At 42.9% G+C, this 20,361-nt stretch overlaps 1 protein-coding gene across 2 annotated transcripts; it reads left to right on the top strand.

The window, feature by feature from the left end:
* Positions 1–13,871: 13,871 nt before the first annotated feature.
* On the top strand, positions 13,872–20,150 carry LOC123093252 (histone-lysine N-methyltransferase, H3 lysine-9 specific SUVH1). Of its 2 annotated transcripts, none has more exons than XM_044515161.1 (3): positions 13,872–14,167; positions 16,483–18,977; positions 20,020–20,150. In XM_044515161.1, the coding sequence occupies exons 2-3, from the start codon at positions 16,589–16,591 to the stop codon at positions 20,133–20,135; spliced, it is 2,505 nt and encodes an 834-aa protein (XP_044371096.1). In that variant the 5' UTR covers positions 13,872–14,167; positions 16,483–16,588; the 3' UTR covers positions 20,136–20,150. The 2 variants fall into 2 exon arrangements, with proteins under 2 accessions (XP_044371096.1, XP_044371095.1); XM_044515160.1 differs by having other exon boundaries at positions 13,873–14,167; positions 16,483–19,084; positions 19,725–20,046.
* The last annotated feature ends 211 nt before the right edge of the window (positions 20,151–20,361 follow it).

Below are 20,361 nucleotides of genomic sequence, written 5' to 3' on the forward strand. Positions count from 1 at the left end.
CTATCTTTCTCTGTGTCCGATTAAAACTCCATACCCATAAGTATTACGTGAGTGTTAGAAATTGTAAAAGACTAAATGATGGTTGAGTATGTGGACTTGTTGAAAAGCTCTTAAATTGACTCTTTCCGACGTTATGATAAATTGCAATTGCTTCAATGGCCAAGATTGTAGTTGTTAGTTTTCAATGAAGTTTTTCAGTCATACTTGACATTGTGAATAGATTGTTACTTCAACATAAGTAATATATATATATATATATATATATATATATATATATATATGTTGTTATAAGAATGATCATGATGCCTTCATGTACGTATTTTATTTTATTGACACCTCTATCTCTAAACATGTGGACATATTTTTTGATATCGGCTTCCGCTTGAGGACAAGCGAGTTCTAAGCTTGGGGGAGTTGATACGTCCATTTTGCATCATATTTTCATATTGATATTTATTGCATTATGGGCTGTTATTACATGATATATCACAATATTTATGCCTATTCTCTCTTATTTTACAAGGTTTACATGAAGAAGGAGAATGTCGGCAGCTGGGATTCTGGGCTGGAAAAGGAGCAAATATTAGAGACCTATTCTGCTGAGCTCCAAAAGTCCTGAAACTCCACGAAAGTCATTTTTGAAATTAATAAAAGATACTGGCGAAGGAATCAGCGTCAGGGGGCCCACACCCTGTCCACGAGGGTGGGGGCGCGCCCCCTGCCTCGTGGGCCCCCTAACAGGCCTTCGGTGCCCATCTTCTGCTATATGAAGTCTTTTACCCTGAAAAAAAATCATAAGCAAGCTTATGGGACGAAACTTCGCCGCCACGAGGCGGAACCTTGGCGGAACCAATCTAGGGCTCCGGCGGAGCTGTTCTGTCGGGGAAACTTCCCTCCGGGAGGGGGAAATCATCACCATCGTCATCACCAACGATCCTCTCATCGGGAGGGGGTCAATCTCCATCAACATCTTCACCAGCACCATCTCCTCTCAAACCCTACTTCATCACTTCTATCCAATCTTTGTACCAAAACCTCAGATTGGTACCTGTGGGTTGCTACTAGTGTTGATTACTCCTTGTAGTTGATGCTAGTTGGTTTACCTGGTGGAAGATCATATGTTCAGATCCTTAATGCATATCAATACCCCTCTGATTATGAACATGAATATGATTTGTGAGTAGTACGTTTGTTCCTGAGGACATGGGAGAAGTCTTGCTATAAGTAGTCATGTGAATTTGGTATTCGTTCAATATTTTGATAAGATGTATGTTGTCTATCCTCTAGTGGTGTTATGTGAACGTCGACTACATGACACTTCACCATTGTTTGGACCTAGAGGAAGGCATTGGGAAATAATAAGTAGATGATGGGTTGCTAGAGTGACAGAAGCTTAAACCCTAGTTTATGCGTTGCTTCGTAAAGGGCTGATTTGGATCCACATGTTTCATACTATGGTTAGGTTTACCTTAATACTTCTTTTGTAGTTGCGGATGCTTGCAATAGGGGTTAATATAAGTGGGATGCTTGTCCAAGAAAGGGCAATACCCAAGCACCGGTCCACCCACATATCAAACTATCAAAGTAACGAACGCGAATCATATGAGCGTGATGAAAACTAGCTTGACGATAATTCCCATGTGTCCTCGGGAGCGCTTTTCTCATATAAGAACTTGGCCAGGCTTGTCCTTTGCTACAAAAAGGATTGGGTCACCTTGCTACACCTTATTTACTTTCATTGCTTCTTACCCGTTACAAATTATCTTATCACAAAACTATCTGTTACCTACAATTTCAGTGCTTGCAGAGAATACCTTACTGAAAATCGCTTGTCATTTCCTTCTGCTCCTCCTTGGGTTCGACACTCTTACTTATCGAAAGGACTACGATAGATCCCCTACACTTGTGGGTCATCAGAGCCCACCACATCTATGATGATACGTGGTTTTGTCACAGTTATCATCATAGAAGTGTCATAAGCATGACAAAAAAATTCATTCGGCTCAAAATGTCACGGATGTGTCTTTTTTTAGTGAAACCCCTCAAAGGATGGTTTTTCATAGTAACAAGTGACAACAAATTTCAGCACGTAATATAATTTTTTTTCCTTATCGATTTCCACTTACCGAGAGCGCTTCACTCCCCGACAACAACACCAGAAAAGAGCCTTGATGACTCACAAGTATAGGGGATTAATCATAGTCCTTTTGATAAGTAAGAGTGTTGAAACCAATGAAGAGCAGAAGGAAATGACAAGTGATTTTCAGCAAGGTAGTTTCTGTAGGCACTAGAAATTGTCGGTAATAGGTAGTTTGGTAGCAAGATAACTTATAACGAACAAGTAACGGTAACGGTAAATAAAGTGTAGCAAGGTAGCCCAATCCTTTTGTGCCAAAGGACAGGCCAAAACGGTCTCTTATAATAAGCAAAGCGTTCTTGAGGGTACACGGAAATTCCATTTAGTCACTTTCATAATGTTGGTTTGATTCGCCTTCGATACTTTGATAATTTGATATGTGGGTAGATCGGTGCTTGGGTGTTGTTCTACTTGAACAAACCTTCTGCTTATGATTAACCCCCTCGCAAGTATCTGCAACTACGAGAAAAGTATTAAGATAAAATCTAACCATAGCATTAAACATCTTTTCCTAATAATAATAAAGCACGGATTGAGTCCGTCGGGTTCACTGTCGCGGCGTTTTTACAAAAAGATCAATAGTATTTTAGGTATTCAACCTACAGTCCTTTATGTGAAAAACGTTTCACTTTTGCAAAAGAGACCCTGTGTTTTGATACATTCGACTCGCGTCCTTTTTAATTGAGAAAACGCCCAGGCTCCTTCGAGTAGAGGCGGGGCAAGGCGGAGGGCAGCCAGGCACGGGGGAGAGTGGAGAGGCCGGCGGTGGCTGTCGGGACGGCAGCAAAGTGGGGGCGCCTGTGTGTGAAGAGGCGGCCAGCCTGCACGCGAGGTCGGTAAGGAGTAGGCGTTCGGGAAAGAGCTGGGAGGAGAGCGAGCGAGGTCATGGTGATCTCGCGGCGAGCGATGGGAGGAGGACGGTGAGCTGAGCCGAAGGAAGGAGAGGTGTCCACGTGCAGGAGGCTCCCAGGAGGATCCGGGAGACGGCCGCAAGGCTTCTCCGATGGTGTGGGCCGGGCGGCCGGGGTGCCGTGCTTCGTCAGATTCATGTTTCAGTCGTGCATCCAGTTTGCCGCTTCTCTCGACGTTGATGGCTCTATGATCAACCATGCTTCCTTCCACGGTTGTACATGACCCAACTGACCTCAACCAGATTCTTCTTGTGCCGGATTGCTCGCCGCCTCATGATTATAACCAGCTCCGGTAGCAGCACGCCTTAGCTGTAAGTGTCATCGTCTTCTCTGTCAGCCCCCGAGTCACCAAATATTCAAGATCCATTTACCCTGCAGTTGATTCATGAAGGGAGATATAAGCAAGAATGGTCAAGGATCCCTTTACTGAATACTCCATTAGCTGATTCATGTTGCAAAAATTCACCAGCTGGAGAGTTTTGTGTATATCTGTGTTCACAGTTTCAGTACAAGATTAAGATGCTAACATACTGCACATCTTTTTAGATCCTACATGTCCAGTTTAATTATCCTGTAGTTTTCAAAAGATTACTGCAGTGTACTGTTGATCATCATGTAGTCCTATTACTATGGAATGTATCGTTCTATTGGCAAACCGATCATGCCCCTTGGGAAATATAGGACGATATACATGTCCATGTTGGTTGAGAGAAAAATTGATTGTTAGGGTAGTACGATCATGTTGTAACGACTGAGAAATATTATGCGATTTTGTTCTCTTCTTTTCAGAATTTCCATCACACCTGATTAGAACCCAAAGAATTTTACAGATTGATCAATGATTCGAAGAAGCCTTTATGGTCGGGATCTGGATTATCACTGCTATCATTAGTTATGTTTTTCTTTAATACAAAAGCCATGAACAAATGGTCTGATAAGTCATTTGGGGATGGGCTGCTCCAGAATTTCTATGAGGCTAAGCAGACTATTTCAAAATTTGGCCTAGATTACTGCATATCAGTGCTACCTTCCACATGTTTGACGAAATGCCCAACGACATTGCTCACACAAAATTCGATCAACCTGGCTTATTTGGGCCATTAAGGCAAACTGAGAGTTGCTTACAAGTGTATCGCATATACGATGCTCAAGGAATTTCTTCCCACTTTGAACATTCAGCATTGCAGTCCATGCTCCATTCAGCATTGCAGTCCATGCTCTCATAAAACTATTAGTGAGTTTTCTCAGAATCTATGCTTCCTCAGTTTTTTTTACTTTTGTAGCGTCTTCTAATTTTTGTACTGGTCAATTTTAATAGCTCTCATAGTTTCATTGTAAATTATAATAAGAGGTTGTATAGAAATGAATGAACAGTCAACTAAAAGCTCTCATATTTTTGTACTGGTCAATTTTAATAGCTCTCATATAGATAATTTTTGAATACTTATACAATGAATGAACAATACTTATACAATTACTTTTACAATGATGTTGATTGCATAGAAATTCTAGCTTTTCTGTGTTATTTCTTATGCTGAACTATTTATATATGCAAAGTTGTGCTCATGCATTGATATAATTTGTGTGTGGTTTCCTTGGGTGGTGAGGCGAACGTCAAATGTGCAACCTCTGACCTTGCTTACTGAGCTGCTATTCCTGGTATACAGCCCTTAAACACAAGCATGTCTTTATTTATTTGTTTATATTTCTTTGCTTCAATGGAAGAAATAAAAATAAGAAACAATTTTTGTGGTGGATCTCTAGGAAAATTTGGAATGGTATTTGATCTGGGTACAGCAACTATGAAAACAATTGATCTTGGATTTGAGTTTCTTTTAATCTTTAAATGATGGGGACAACAAATTAAGTTATTTGGTTTTGTAAGTTTGATATTTTTGAAACTTGTTAGGATTTAGCGTACGTTGCATATCAGAAGGAGATGTACATCACGCTCAATGGTGAGACGAGAACCTGATCCGGTCACATATATTTCTTTTGTTTATCTGCTATGTTCAAATATAGCAAACATGTTTGGTGTTTGTTTAAATGCGAGCTTCAGAGGTAGCTTAGTCGATACTAAATGTTTGGCACCAAAGTTTTTCGTAGTAATAAGATGTTTTAATAACTGAAGAAATATTTGGTTTTGTAAGTTTGATATTTTTGAAACTTGTTAGGATTTAGCGTACGTTGCATATCAGAAGGAGATGTACATCACGCTCAATGGTGAGACGAGAACCTGATCTGGTCACATATATTTCTTTTGTTTATCTGCTATGTTCAAATATAGCAAACATGTTTGGTGTTTGTTTAAATGCGAGCTTCAGAGGTAGCTTAATCGATACTAAATGTTTGGCACCAATGTTTTTCGTAGTAATAAGATGTTTTAATAACTGAAGGCCTTCCTATCTTACTACATGCATCACTTAATGTTAACACTTAAGAATTACTCGCGACTTGTGATGACACAGTGTGTTCATTGTCCGATGTGCCGCAGGACCATTAAACAGTACTCAGAGCATACACCTATTCGTGCCTCAGTATGGGGGACTTAGATGATGTTTCCCAGAATAGTTAGCAGTTTACGTCAACATGGTAGGCAGGGATGTGGAATGAAAAAAGATGATATTTTAAAAAAAAAAGACCAACCCAAGGGCTAACCCTTGTTGGCATTTATTTATAGGAGAAACTCCACGAGTACCATGCGTCCAAGTCGGGACTTGAACTCAGGTGGGCTGGCAGCAACCTCAGCTGCCCAGCCAACGGGTCAACGCCCCGTCCTCAAGATGATATTTTGGAAGAGCTGGTTCTGGAGGTGATGTACAGCTACTTTGAGTACTTCCAATATTGTTTTCTACTTGCAAAGTTGTTTGGGTGGTAAATTATTAATTTTCTACCCCTTGCACCGCGCAGGCCTTTTGGCTTGGCGTTCGCCCTCCATGCACGCCAACTGCGGTGGAAGCCTAGCTCCCGCAGCTCTGCAGTGAGGCAACACAGAGAGTGATGACAACTTCTAAAGCCATGGCTAGCCTGTGATTACCAGAGTGGCGATGAGTGCGGTTTGGGTAGCTGTTTTGTTTGCTCCTTCTGTTTTGATTTGAGCTGATGGAGATGAGATGTGACCCCGCTGTTGGGCGTCGCAAATGCCACGGCTCCAATGTATGCCCCAGCTTCGGTGATGCATGGGCAAGGCTACTCGATCTGGTGCAGCCGCCCTCCTTCCAAGAAATCAAGTTCTTTCGTTCATATTTTAGATCTCTTGACTTTCAGCTTAGTTCAAGGATAGAAAAGCATGCTCCTTATGGATTCAACTAGGAAAGACATTAGCCACTTTTTCAGAATTGGATGGTGTGGTGCACCTTCATCTCGCTGTCCAACTTCTCTGCTTATTTGCTTCAACTGTACTACAGTTATATAGTAGGATAAGGATCCAATCTTGTGATGCCACTCCATTTGTACCATCGTCAAAAGTTGCACATGAGTTGATTAAGACATTCCGAGTTCAGAGAACACCTAGCAGAGTTGACCGTCCTAAAGGTATATCAGATCCCACGGAAAGAGGACCCGGTTCGGATTTGTCAATACTCTTTGCTGTTGGATAGTATGTTGCTTGGACGAAACAATTGGTTCTTTTTTTTTGAGAAGAACAATTGGTTCTTATTTTTAATAAAAGTTAAGGTCAAGTGATTTGTTTGGGCCAAGCCCAAATGGTTAAAAAAAGAATAAACTCTTCCCAACCAAACAACCATTTGTAAAAATTCCCTAACAAAAATGCTCTAAAAAATATCTGTAAAAAAATTAACAAAGTAAAATTAGCTTTAAAATGTTCATAGTTTTACATATGTTCACACTATTTTGTTCGCATTTTTAAAAAACTAATTAATTTCCACAACTTTTACTAAAACAAAGTCCATTTAAAAACATACAGCAAAAAATGCATTCGTTTCATAAAAAACATCTGTTAAAAATGTATGTTTTTCATAAAAAAAAGTTCTTTTTTAGAGAAACGTTCCAATTTTCAGAAAAATGTTAACTATTCTTAAAAAGTGTTCCAATTTTTGTGAAAAGTTTAAATTTTATTAAAAATAAGGAATTTTCTATGTTTAACCTAATTATGAACGTTTATTAAAATTGAATATAAAAATGATGCATAATGGCACATGTGTCTTTTTTTGCCCGGTGCAACTCACGGGCATTTGTACTAGTATAAATTAAAATCGGTCCCTTACGAAGTAGCGCATAAACTAGGGTTTAAGCTTCTATCACTCTAGCAACCCATCATCTAATAACTACTCCACAATGCATTCCCTTAGGCCCAAAGATGGTGAAGTGACATGTAGTCGACATTCACATGACACCACTAAGGGAATCACAACATACATGATACATATCATCAAAATATTGAACACATATCAAATTCACATTATTACTTGCAACATGACTTCTCCTTTGACCTCAAGAACAAAAGTAGCTACTCACAAATAATATTCATGCTCAAGATCAAAGGGGTATTAAATAGCATAATGGATTTGAACATATAATCTTCCACTAAATAAACCATATAGTAATCAACTACAAGATGTAATCAACACTACTAGTCACCCACATGTATCAATCTAAGGTTTCGATACAAAGATTGAACACAAGAGATGAACTAGGGTTTGAGAGGAGATAGTGTTGTTGAAGATGTTGATGGAGATTGGCCTTCCAAAGATGAGAGGGCTGTTGGTGATGACGATGGCTTCAATTTCCCCCTTCGGAAGGGAAGTTCCCCTGGCGAAATCGCTCCGCTGGAGGACAAAAGTGCTCCTGCCCAAGTTCCGCCTCAAGACGGCGGCGCTCCATCCCGAAAGTCATCTCCTTATTTCTTTCTAGGTCAAAATACCTTATGCACCAGAAGAAGGGTACCAGAGGTGGGCTAGGCTGACCACAACCCACCAAGGCACGCCTGGGGGGCCTGGCGTGCCCTGGTGTCTTGTGGTCACCAGGTGGCCCCCTCTGGTAGTTATTTGCTCCAGTATATTTTATATATTCCAAAATAATTCTCCGTAAAATTTTAGCTCATTTAGAGTGTGCAGAATAGGTATCTCTGACGTAGCTTTTTTAGGTCCAGAATTATAGCTGCCGGTATTCTCCCTCTTTGTGTCAACCTTGCATATTATGAGAGAAAAGGCATTAGAATTACTCCATAAAGCATTATTATGCATAAAAACATAATAAATAACAGTAGGAAAACATGATGCAAAATGGATGTATCAACCAATTCAAGGGCTCTGACGGTGTCCTGGACTAGGGGGTACCAACCCAGTTGGCCCACAGTCCATGGGCTGATCCTATGGCACATTGCTCTCACAAGGAAGGACTCCAGAAGCCTCGCACTTTGGCGTGATCAAGGTGGACTCTGCCGAAGACTTGACGTGCACTCCAAGTACTGCATCGGCCGCCAGCACGTGCATCCCTAGATTGTCAACCGACCATGTGTAACCTTAGGTACCCCAGTGTATTATAAACTGAGGGGTTTAGTCCATAGAGAGTATGGTCACAACTACAACCTCCTAGCCTTAGGGTTATAACACAACTCTCGATCTCGAGGTTGATCAAGCTTGTACTCGATACATCATCATCAATACAAACAAAGTAGGACGTAGGGTATTACATCTTCGAGAGGGCCTGAACCTGGGTAAATATTATCCCCTTTGTCTCATGTTGCCCATAGATCAGAGATCCACAGCTCAGGACCCCCTACCCCGAGGTCTACTGGTTTTAGTACCGATAACGAGGCTTCTCTATTACGAGGATTAGAGAGAATTAGAACTAGCTCTAATCTACATCAAATTTAAACTAAAACTAGGACAAAAGAACTAGAGAAGACTCTAAACAATAGAACCTGTGTGTGGCTTTGGGACAAATCCTCTAGTACATATAGGTGTAGGGATAGGGGAGGGGAGACCACCTATGGGAGGACTCCCCTCCTTGGTGTGCTAGCCTAGGGGAGGAGAAGTCCTCCTCTCACTCCATTTCGGCCCCCAAGCTTGTCCAACAACCTAGGGGGGAGGGGCTGATAACCCACAAGTATAGGGGATCGCAATAGTTTTCGAGGGTAGAGTATTCAACCCAAATTTATAGATTCGAAACAAGGGGAGCCAAAAAATATTCGCAAGTATTAGTAGCTGAGTTGTCAATTCAACCACACCCGAAGATTAATTATCTATAGCAATATGATCAATAGCAAAGTAATATGATAATTTTGATAATGGTAGTAACAGTAATGGTAACGACAACAATGGTAGCAATGATTTTATAGCAGTTATGACAACAACAATAGCAATAGTAACTTAGCAAGAACAATATATGGAAAATTCGTAGGCATTGGATCAGTGAGTTCGTTGGATGATATTCATCATTTAATAGTCATAACCTAGGGTGATACGACACTAGCTCTTGTTCATAAATATAATGTAGACATGTATTCTATAAATAGTCATACATGCTTATGGAAAGAACTTGCATGACATCTTTTGTCCTACCCTCCCATGGCAGCAGGGTCCATAAGGAAACTAAGGGATATTAAGGTCTCCTTTTAATGGAGAACTGGAACAAAGCATTAGCGCATAGTGAATACATGAACTCCTCAAACTACGGTCATCACCGAAAGTATCCCGACTATTGTCACTCCAGGGTTTACGGATCATAACACATAATAGGTGACTATAACTTGCAAGATCGGATCTAGAACATAGATATAATGGTGATAACATAAATGGGTCAGATCTGAAATCATGGTACCCAGGCCCAAAGTGACAAGCATTAAGCATGGCAAAGTCATAACAGCATCAAGCTCAAAACATAATGGATACTAGGGATCAAGCCCTAACAAAACTAACTCGATTACATGATGAATATCATCCAACTCCCTCACCGGTCAGCGATCTTACAGAGGAATTACTCACTCCCAGTGGGGAGCATCATGAAATTGGTGATGGAGAAGGGTTGGTGATGACGAAGATCGAAGATCCCCCTCTCCGGAGCCCCGAACGGACTCCAGATCTGGCCTCCCGACAAAGAACAGGAGGTGGCGGCGGCTCCATCTCGTGAAACGCAATAATTCTTTCTCCATGATTTTTTCTCTGAAAATAGGATTTTATAGCGTCCGAGATGGGGTCAACGGTGCCACTAGCTGGGCATAACCCACCTGGGCGCGCCGGGATGGGGGCCCTGGCGGGTTGTGCTCCCCCAGCCCCCCCTCCGGTGGTTCTTGGCTCCAGTATTTTCTTTTATTGTATAAAAATTCTCCAAAAAGTTTCATTCCATTCCAAGAACTTTTATTTCTGCAGAAAAACAACACCATGGTAGTTCTGCTGAAAACAACGTTAGTCTGGGTTAGTTCCATTCAAATCATGCAAACTAGAGTCCAAAACAAGAGTAAAAGCGTTAGGAAAAGTAGATACGACGAAGACGTATCAGGGGCGTTGATACGACTCCAACGTATCTGCAATTTTTTTTATTTTTCCATGCTATTATACTATCAATCTTATATGCTTTATATTCAATTTTATATCATTTTTGAGAGCTAACCTTTTAACCTAGTGCCCGGTGCTAGTTCCTATTTTTGGCTATTTTATTGTTTTGCAGGAAAACCATACCAAACAAAGTCCAAACACGATGAAACTTTATGGTGATTTTTTCTAAACCAGAAGGGACCATACAAGCTTCAGGGGAGACTAGATGCCGCACGGGAGAGGCACAAGCTCACACGGCGCGTCCCCCAGGGGGGTGCCATCTGAGCTTGTGCTCCCCTCGCAACTTTGTTTGACTTAATTCTAGGCCCATAAATTCCCTAAAATCCATAAACCACCAGAGCGAGACCCAAAAAAATTATGTCGGTGTCGTAGCCTCTGTTCTTCTGCGATCCCATCTGGAGGCCCCCACCGGTACTCTACCAAAGGGGGAATCAATCACGGAAGGCCTCTACATCAACCTTGTTGCATCTCCGATGATGTGTGGGTAGTTCCTCACATGACCTATGGGTCCACAGCAGTAGTTAGATCTCTCTCTCTCTCTCTCTCTCTCTCCTCTCTCTTTGAACTTCAATACAATGTTCTCTTCGGAGATCGATATGATGTAATCCTCTTATGCGGTATGTTTGTTGGGATCCGATGAATTATGAGTTTATGATCAGGTTATTCATTGAAAGTAATTGAGCTATTTATGAACTTTATTATGTGTGATTGTTACAATTATGTAATGCTTTTCGATCTATGAGTTATCTTTGGCCAAGTTGATGATTAGATCTTCAGTGGAAGCGGTGCATAGTAGTAGGTTCAATCTCACGGTGTCCTCACCTCGTGATAGAAGGTGTAGCGAGCACGTATTTGTATTGTTGCTACTAAGGATAAAACGATGGGGGTTTGGTCACATTAGTTGATCTTATTTCGTCTATATTATGTCATCATACTTAATGCATTGCTCTGTTTGTTATGAACTTAATACCTACAGAGTCAAGCATATAAGCGTTGTAGAAGTGGATTAATAGTAGTAGGCGTCGGTAAGTTTAACGGTCTACTTGTCACGGACGTAATGCCTATGTATTGATTATGCCATGAATAACATCATAACTATGTGTTATTCTGTCAATTGCCCAACAATGATTTGTTCACTCACCATTTGTTATGTTCTTAAGAGAGATGCCTCTAGTAAAAGCTATGTCCCCCGGGCCCATTTAAATCATATTACTAAAACCCTAAATAACTTGCTGTAATTTATTTACTTTTATTCGTTTTGCAATTTATGTATCTCCTTCTATCAGATTTTATCCTTGCAATTAACGGGTGCAAAGGGATTGACAACCATCTTGCCCACGTTTGGTGCAAGTATTTGCTCTTATGTATGTAGGTACTGCTAAAGGTTGTTTGCGTGAATCTCCTATTGGTTCGATAAACCTTGGTTCTTTACCGAGGGAAATACTTTCTGCTATTGTACTACTTCACCATTCCTCTTCATGGAAATCCCAACGCATTTCACAAGTAGGAAAGACGAATTTCTGGCATCGTTGCCGAGAAGATTTCATCAAACATCTCAAGGTCCCTTCATACACATTATCATTTACTTGCTCTACTTTTTATTTGCTTTTATTTTGCCTTAGTATCACTAAAAAATCAAAAATATCCCCGACACACATTTATTTCTCGTGGAGGCATGCATTTGCTTTTGCGAGAGGCACAATCGTGCCTCTTTTAAAAAAAACACGCTTCCGGTTCTTTTTTTGTCCTTTTTTGTCAAAAAAGTTCGGCAAAATCTATCAACATGGGATCTAATTTTAAAGATCTAGACGCGGGAAATTCAACGGTGAAAATGGTTTGAGATTTGGACGCACAGTTTAAAAGATAAAACATCTTGAATAGACGGATATACGAAAAAGGGAAACCCCAGATAGCGAGTCGCGGACATGCAGTACGCCACTTGTCACAACCTGTCGGGTGGGAGTGATCTTTGCAAAAAGTAATATTAATTATTAGGAAAACTATCTAGATTAACCGAGTGATCTATCTCGGACGTAAGCCTCGTCTAACGCTTGCCACATGTACTGGTGAGACTCACGCATCACAGCTCCCTACCCCTCGTCCTTATCCCAACTGAGGAAGCTCTCCGGCCACACGCCTCTTTCTCCCTGTACAATACACGTTGACAACAAACCAACCGAGTGCAGCACGTCGGTGGGCGGGGTGAAGCTGCCGTGCAGCGAGCGTTGTCCTGCGCGTCGGCAACGGAGCGGAGCGATGAAGCTGCAGTACAACACGCTGGTGGGCGGGGTGGAGCTGCAGTGCGACGGGTGTTGTGCTGCACGCCGGCGGCTTAGCGGAGCGACGAAGTTGCAGTACAACACGTCGGTGGCCGGGCGGAGCTGCAGTGCAGCTGGCGTTGTGCTGCGCGCCGACGGCGGAGGGTGGAGCAGAGTTGCAGTGCAACACGCCGGTCGGCGACGGAATTGCAGGGCAATGGGCGTGGTGCTGTGCCTGACGGCGGAGCGGCTGTTACGCAATCCCGGGTCCGCTATCACCAGCGTTTCCGACCCACATGCGTCAACCAGGCCTAACCGAAGAGCAACACCGACTTATGACAGGCCTTGGGCCCTCTCCCCCCAAAAGACTAGCCTGTTAGGAGGGGACATCCCCGCCCTTATAAGTCGTGTTATGTCTCCCCCCACAACCGATGTGGGACTAAACCCAACAATCTCCCCCTCACACATCGGTCATCCATGGGCCCGCTAACACCAGCGTTTCCAGCCCACCAACCATGACCAACCACCCGTGAGTCTACCGAGATTCATTCCGGGCACCTGGGCTCTGATATCAATTGTTACGCAATCCCGGGTCCCGCTATCACCAGCGTTTCCGACCCACATGCGTCAACCAGGCCCAATCGGAGAGCAACACCGACTTATGACAGGCCTTGGGCCCTCTCCCCCCAAAAGACTAGTCTGTTAGGAGGGGACATCCTCGCCCTTATAAGTCGTGTTATGTCTCCCTCCACAACCTATGTGGGACTAAACCCAACAGCGGCAGTGCAACACGCCGGTGGGCGGCAAACGTGCAGTGCAACGGGCGGTCCGATGATGTGTGTGTGTGTGGCGGGTGGTGGTGGTGGGGGGAGGGGGGTTGTGGCTGATGTGGTTCAAGTGGTTGCGTTGACCGATCGAAGGGTTAGCGAGCAACAGAGCCGACGGCCCAGGTGAAGAAATCCGAAGAAATCAGTGGGTTGATTTATAGCATTTTTTTTAGAGCGGTTGGTTTGTAACAATGGCCTAATTATTACTCCTACACCGCTAGTGATTTCGCCGAATCGGCCGAACTGACGCGTCCCACTCCCACCCCGCTAACCGTGCTCGGGCGACACGTGACAGCACGTGACGCAAATCTCATCCTGCTCACTCCACTCCAACTCACCCGACAGAGAGAGGGGAACAGAAAGCCCTAAATCTTCCCCGCTCTTCCCCTCCGTCTCTCCCCCCTGCCGCGGCGGCGCGGCTGTGCGATTCCTTGCGGCCGCGGCTCACGGGACCAGCGGCCAGGGGATCAGTGACGGCAAGGCTCGGCTCTATCCTCTCCTCTCCCTCCTAATCAAGGTAAGAAACGGAGATCTGCTACCCGCGTACTACATGGTCGTAGAATGTTTTCCTAGCTGTGGATCGATGTCGCCGTCCACATGATTTCGGATCTTTTTGTTTTGTTTTACATCAACATGGTTTTGGAATGTATGTTGCTGCGCATACGATTGCTGATGGGACTTGTTTCGTTTGTGCGATGTAGATTTTTTTTATAGCATACGCGAATTGTAGATGCCAAGAAGATGGTTGGAAGGAAAAGGATGACTAGGGGAGCTGTTGTTTTTTGGGCTCTTGCTGCGTTGTTTTTGAGCTATGGCTGTAATTGTTCGGCTATGATAAGGAGGAGAAGACCACACGGCGACCTAGGATAGAAATGGAGGGCAGGTTGAAGTCATTAGCCACTGTGCTAAACTGAGATACGGAGGGAGCACATTTCAAGAAACTACCTGCCTTCATTTTTGCTCTCTGATTCGGGGCACTACTTATGTTGCTTAAAAACATAATGATGTCTATTTCTCCAATTGTAAATCACAGCAATAAGAAACCAGAAGACCCGATTAGACCCTTATATATAAGAGTTAAGGGCGTAGTTAGATAATTAAGGATTCGGTTGGCAACTCTCTCCTCAGATGCGCAGCTACATCCCATCTCTGTTCAATGACCACATTGGCCATTGCTATGCCTAATAACCAAGGTGGACATGACTTGGGTTCGTGTTCTCCACTCATTTTTCTAGGGATTTTCCTCTCCTCGTGTGTTGTGCAGTGCTTTGTGCCAACACGTGAGACTGCAAGTGTTGGGTGAGTGATTGGTCTATAGTCGTCATCTATTCACATGACATATTTGATGGAACGAGCTTTATATGCACTGTACTTTTTGTATGCTTTCCATGTGATGTATGTATCACTTTATATTATGTACGTACACTTTGTCCCCTATTATAGAAATTCACAATTCAGAAATATAAGGAGTGAGGAATCTAAACTAAAATTTGAAGAAAATGAAGCATGGTTGCAATTTTTGTACTAGGGAAGCACCTTGGACGGGATGGTAGTGCTGCGGTGTGGATTTGCAGCTGGCAGTCAACCAACCATTGGCAGGATGCTCGGGCTGGCGCCTAGTGGCGAGATGTTGCTTGCGGTGGATCTGGGAACATGCCACACATAGTGGGGACATACGCTGCCTCTTCGAGCCCACGTGGCGCGTGAATTCAAAATAGCTTTTTCGTATAAGTTGCAGCCCCCTCCCCTGCCTCTGCCTGCTAACACAAGCCTGTCTGAAGTCTGAATTCTTCCAGAGTTGCCGGCGACCTCTTCCCTGTTATCCTCCTTCCTAAATTCCTTTCCTGTGAGCCATCAAATCCAAAGCTTTCCTTTCAGGCCATTTAGGTGTGGAGTACTAGTCTGATCCATCTGGCTCAGTCTGTACTTGTGCACAAGATCAAACTTTGAGGGGTCCTGTCGTCCTACATATTCAAACAGCAAACAACAAGTCTATCAGTTTCTACTAATAGGTCCTTTCTGCTTAACTCATTCGTCGTGCTATGCTCCTTGAAGTTGTCTTAGCTCAGAGCCATTTGTAGCCTAAAACTGTTTGTGTATAAAATTTCCAGTTGGCATAATGTCAGTTGTATTAATTGTTACCATTTTTAATTGTCAGTAGGGTTGAACTATTTGATTCCAGTTGGCATAAAATTCTGGAACACCATGCAATTGGCATAAAATTTCCAAAAGTTCTGTTGTCGTACATATTTAAACAGCAAACAACAAACATCTATTTGATTCCTACTAATAGGTCCTTTTTGCTTAACTCATTCTCCGTGCTATGCTCCTTGAAGTTGGCTTAGTTCTGAGCCATTTGTAGCCTAAAAACGGTTGAACTGTTTGTTTATAAATTATAAAACTTTCGATAGTAAGTATTACTCTATCTGAATCCAGAAAAATGTTTTTATTTTTATTTTTCATGCTGTCTAATACACAAGCTTTAAGATACTTTGCTGCCATAGCTTATAATACCATGGAAGCATTGTGTCGAATACTAATGCCATTTTTGGACGGGCAATCTCAGTATTACAAAAATAACAATGTTTACAGTTTGATTGATGGCACAGTTACCAAGCAAAATGTAATTGATACTTTATCTTTGTTTATTTGTCATGATTATGCTATTAATTTTGCACGTCTTTAATCAGTGAACTGTAATCTGATGAATGATCAGACTTAATTTTTTTTTCTAGATCTGCTGGTAATACTTCACTATCTGCATTACACAAATAACAGTTTAAGTTATTTCTGAATTCTACACTCAAGGCACTGAAGGATTTTTTTTTTCAGCTTTCTCTGAAGTATGGCTTGTGGACAAGTGTAGAACTGTAGACAAAGACACAAAGGAATTGCTGGCATAAGTCTTCATTTGAGAAAGATCAGTTGGCAGCTTACAATGGCTGGAAATCAGCAGCCGGCTTCAGTTGTGTTGGATTATGCAGCAGTCCTCGACGCCAAACCCTTGCGCACACTGACTCCCATGTTCCCTGCACCGCTTGGGATGCACACTTTCACCCCTAAAAGCTCATCTTCAGTTGTCTGTGTCACCCCATTTGGACCATATGCTGGAGGTACCGAACTGGTAATGCCTGGTGGTGTTCCGCCAATGTTAACATCACTGTCTGCTCCTGCAGATCCCAACCAGGTGCAGCCATATACGGCTCATATGAATGGAACTTCTAATGCTAATGGTACTACAAACAACACAATGGTTACCCCTGTGTTGCAAACTCCTCCAGCAGTCACTACACAGGAATCTGGTAAGAAGAAGAGGGGGAGGCCCAGGCGTGTTCAAGATACCACTACTGTTCCTTCAGTTCCTCCAGTTCAACCGGTTCCTACGGTTCCTTCAGTTCCTCCAGCTCCTTCAGCTCCTCCAGAAGTTAATAATATTGTTCTCCAGACACCTCCTGCAGCCGTCACACAGGAATCTGGCAAGAGGAAAAGGGGACGACCCAAGCGTGTGCCAGATGTTTCTGTCTTACCAACTCCAGTGCCTGTAGCAGATGGTACACCTATTTTACAGACACCTCCCGCATCTAGTGTACATGAATCTGTTACAAAGAAAAGGGGGCGGCGACCCAAGCTTGTGCAGGATAGTTCAGATACTTCAACTCCTCCAGTTCATTCAAAAGAGAGTTCAGTGACTCCTTCTGCAGTCACCTTATTGGAGGGTGGTAAGAGGAAGAGAGGGCGGCCGAAGCGTGTGCCTGATAGTTCAGTGACTCCTTCAAGTCATTCTGGCCTTTCAGTAGATGTTGACAGTGGTGACACATCAAAACGTGGCCGGCCTAAAAAAATTGACACAAGCCTGTTGCACCTCCCGTCTTTGTTTTCAGACGATCCCAGGGAGTCTGCAGATAATGTGCTTATGATGTTTGATGCACTGCGACGACGGCTCATGCAGTTGGATGAGGTGAAGCAAGTAGCAAAGCAGCAGCAAAACTTGAAGGCTGGGAGTATCATGATGAACGCTGAACTTCGCCTCAATAAGAACAAGAGGATTGGAGAGGTTCCAGGTGTCGAGGTCGGTGACATGTTCTACTTCAGAATCGAGATGTGCCTGGTAGGGTTAAATAGTCAGAGCATGGCAGGGATAGATTATATGTCTGCTAAGTTTGGTAACGAGGAGGACCCCGTGGCCATTAGTATTGTGTCAGCTGGTGTGTATGAGGATGCCGAAGATGATGATCCAGATGTTCTGGTTTACAGTGGACATGGCATGTCTGGTAAGGATGACCAAAAGCTTGAGAGAGGTAATCTTGCACTGGAGAGGAGTTTGCATAGGGGTAATCCCATTAGAGTCGTTCGCACTGTGAAAGACTTGACTTGTTCAACTGGTAAGATATACATATATGATGGCCTTTACCAGATTAGAGAAGCCTGGGTGGAGAAAGGGAAATCTGGTTTCAATATGTTTAAACACAAGTTGCTCAGAGAACCTGGACAACCTGATGGCATTGCAGTGTGGAAGAAGACTGAAAAATGGAGGGAAAATCCATCCTCTAGAGATCGTGTTATATTGCACGACATATCATACGGTGTGGAAAGTAAGCCTATCTGCCTTGTAAATGAGGTTGACGATGAGAAAGGTCCTAGCCACTTCACCTATACAACTAAACTTAACTACATGAATTCCCCAAGCTCAATGAGAAAGATGCAAGGCTGCAAATGCACAAGCGTATGCCTACCCGGTGATAACAACTGTTCTTGTACGCATCGAAATGCTGGTGACCTTCCTTACAGTGCTTCAGGCATACTTGTTAGTCGGATGCCTATGTTCTACGAGTGCAATGATTCATGCACTTGTTTACATAATTGCCGGAACCGGGTTGTACAAAAAGGTATCCAGATCCACTTTGAAGTGTTTAAGACGGGAGATCGAGGTTGGGGCCTGCGTAGTTGGGATCCAATCCGAGCAGGCACATTTATCTGTGAATATGCAGGTGTAATTGTTGACAAGAATGCTCTTGATGCAGAAGATGATTATATCTTTGAGACCCCTCCTTCGGAGCAGAACTTAAGATGGAACTATGCACCAGAATTACTTGGTGAACCTAGTCTTTCTGACTTCAATGAATCATCTAAGCAGTTGCCAATAATTATTAGTGCAAAACATACTGGTAACATAGCCCGCTTCATGAACCACAGCTGCTCACCTAATGTTTTTTGGCAACCAGTTCTGTATGACCATGGTGATGAGGGATATCCACACATCGCCTTCTTTGCAATTAAGCATATTCCTCCAATGACAGAGCTTACATATGATTATGGTCAGAGCCAAGGTAATTCTGGGTGTCGGAGGACTAAAAGCTGCTTATGTTGGTCTCGTAAGTGCAGGGGTTCCTTTGGCTAAATAATCAACCTTTAAGGGATAATTTGCCAGTTGAAGGTCAGTGATTTCTGATTATTTTTCCTTTCTGTACATTACTTCTCCGAAAGTTGTCATATTTTCATTTTATTGGTGTTACCTATTGGAGTTTGAAGGGTGTGATATTTTCTGAGATGTTGGTAGATGCAAATATTGCGATAGAGTATTGCTCGTTTGCACTCCTTTACAAAGTCAGAAGTCACAGTATATTAACGGGGCATATGCAGTAGCAATGTTAACTGCATTGGCTCGGAATCTGAAAGGTAGCAAGAAAGATGTGCCAGCAGGATCGCTTCATGTCAGGATAGCAGTACCATGCGTCGGTCAGAAATTGTTTAAACACTGCAGTGAGAAAATACTGAACTTGTAGAAGACTCTATACACTTTGGCACACCAATCTCCATGCCTACCGACAGCCAGGATAAATAGCTCACCTGTGCTCGAGCACTGTTTTGGATATCCTATAATGTTGTTTTATGCCACATGTGGGTTATTTTCAGAACACTTCTCCCTCTCTTGATTTGAGCTTTTTTTAGTTATGATGAAATTTGCATAAGACTCGGCACAGTAACTGCTGAAACTGTTTGTTGCTCATCCACCTGTAGAAGCTGTTAATTGTACGCGTGGGTCGTATTCTGATGACCTTATCTTTGATGAACAGAAGCAGCTGATGGTTGCGGCATTATGAGTGAGGTGTTCCAGCCACAACTGGAAGAACTTGCTGCCCCTCTATCCGGGGTTTGAATGCGCAGCAGAGTACAAAGGACTAGATGTTGTAATAAAAGGCCATCCATGTTTCTATGATGTTGTTAGCTGTAGTTGTGTGCTCCGGGGTTTTAAAACCAACCAGTGGAATTTTATGTATTGTCATTGCAAAGATGTTTCCAGCCGCAGTGAATCTATCGTTTCTGATTTGTAATCCTAGCGGATTAATGCATCCTGTGATTGCCGTGGAGAGCAAATGAAGGCAAAATTCATAATGATCCAGCTGGGATTACCCATGCTCGTGCGTGAGGTAAAAAAGATGGGGGCAGACGGCAGGGAGAGCGCCTGCGTGCTGTGCGCTTGCTAGCTGCACCCCTATTTTTATTTTATGATTTGGTGAATGGATTTGATGGTTGATTGCGTAGATTTGAGGCTTTTGGTTTGTGAAGTGTTTCTTTTTTTCTTCTCTCGTGTTCTTGTTCTTCCCCTATTCTTTCTGAACTTTCCTTTTCTGTTCTTGATCAGATTTCTTGTGGAGGATAGTGCTCCTGCTCCTACGAATAGGCTCGCTGGGATTTTTGGCTTTGCCGTGT

Source organism: Triticum aestivum, chromosome 4B (genome assembly GCF_018294505.1).
Source record: "Triticum aestivum cultivar Chinese Spring chromosome 4B, IWGSC CS RefSeq v2.1, whole genome shotgun sequence".
In the NCBI taxonomy this organism is placed as follows: domain Eukaryota; kingdom Viridiplantae; phylum Streptophyta; class Magnoliopsida; order Poales; family Poaceae; genus Triticum; species Triticum aestivum.

Bases quoted from the DNA above. Each gene is read 5' to 3' on its own strand.
- LOC123093252 (XM_044515161.1), top strand. From the start codon at position 16,589: ATGGCTGGAAATCAGCAGCCGGCTTCAGTTGTGTTGGATTATGCAGCA. The intron at 18,978-20,019 runs GTAATTCTGGGT...ATTGCCGTGGAG, and splicing joins TGATTATGGTCAGAGCCAAG to AGCAAATGAAGGCAAAATTC.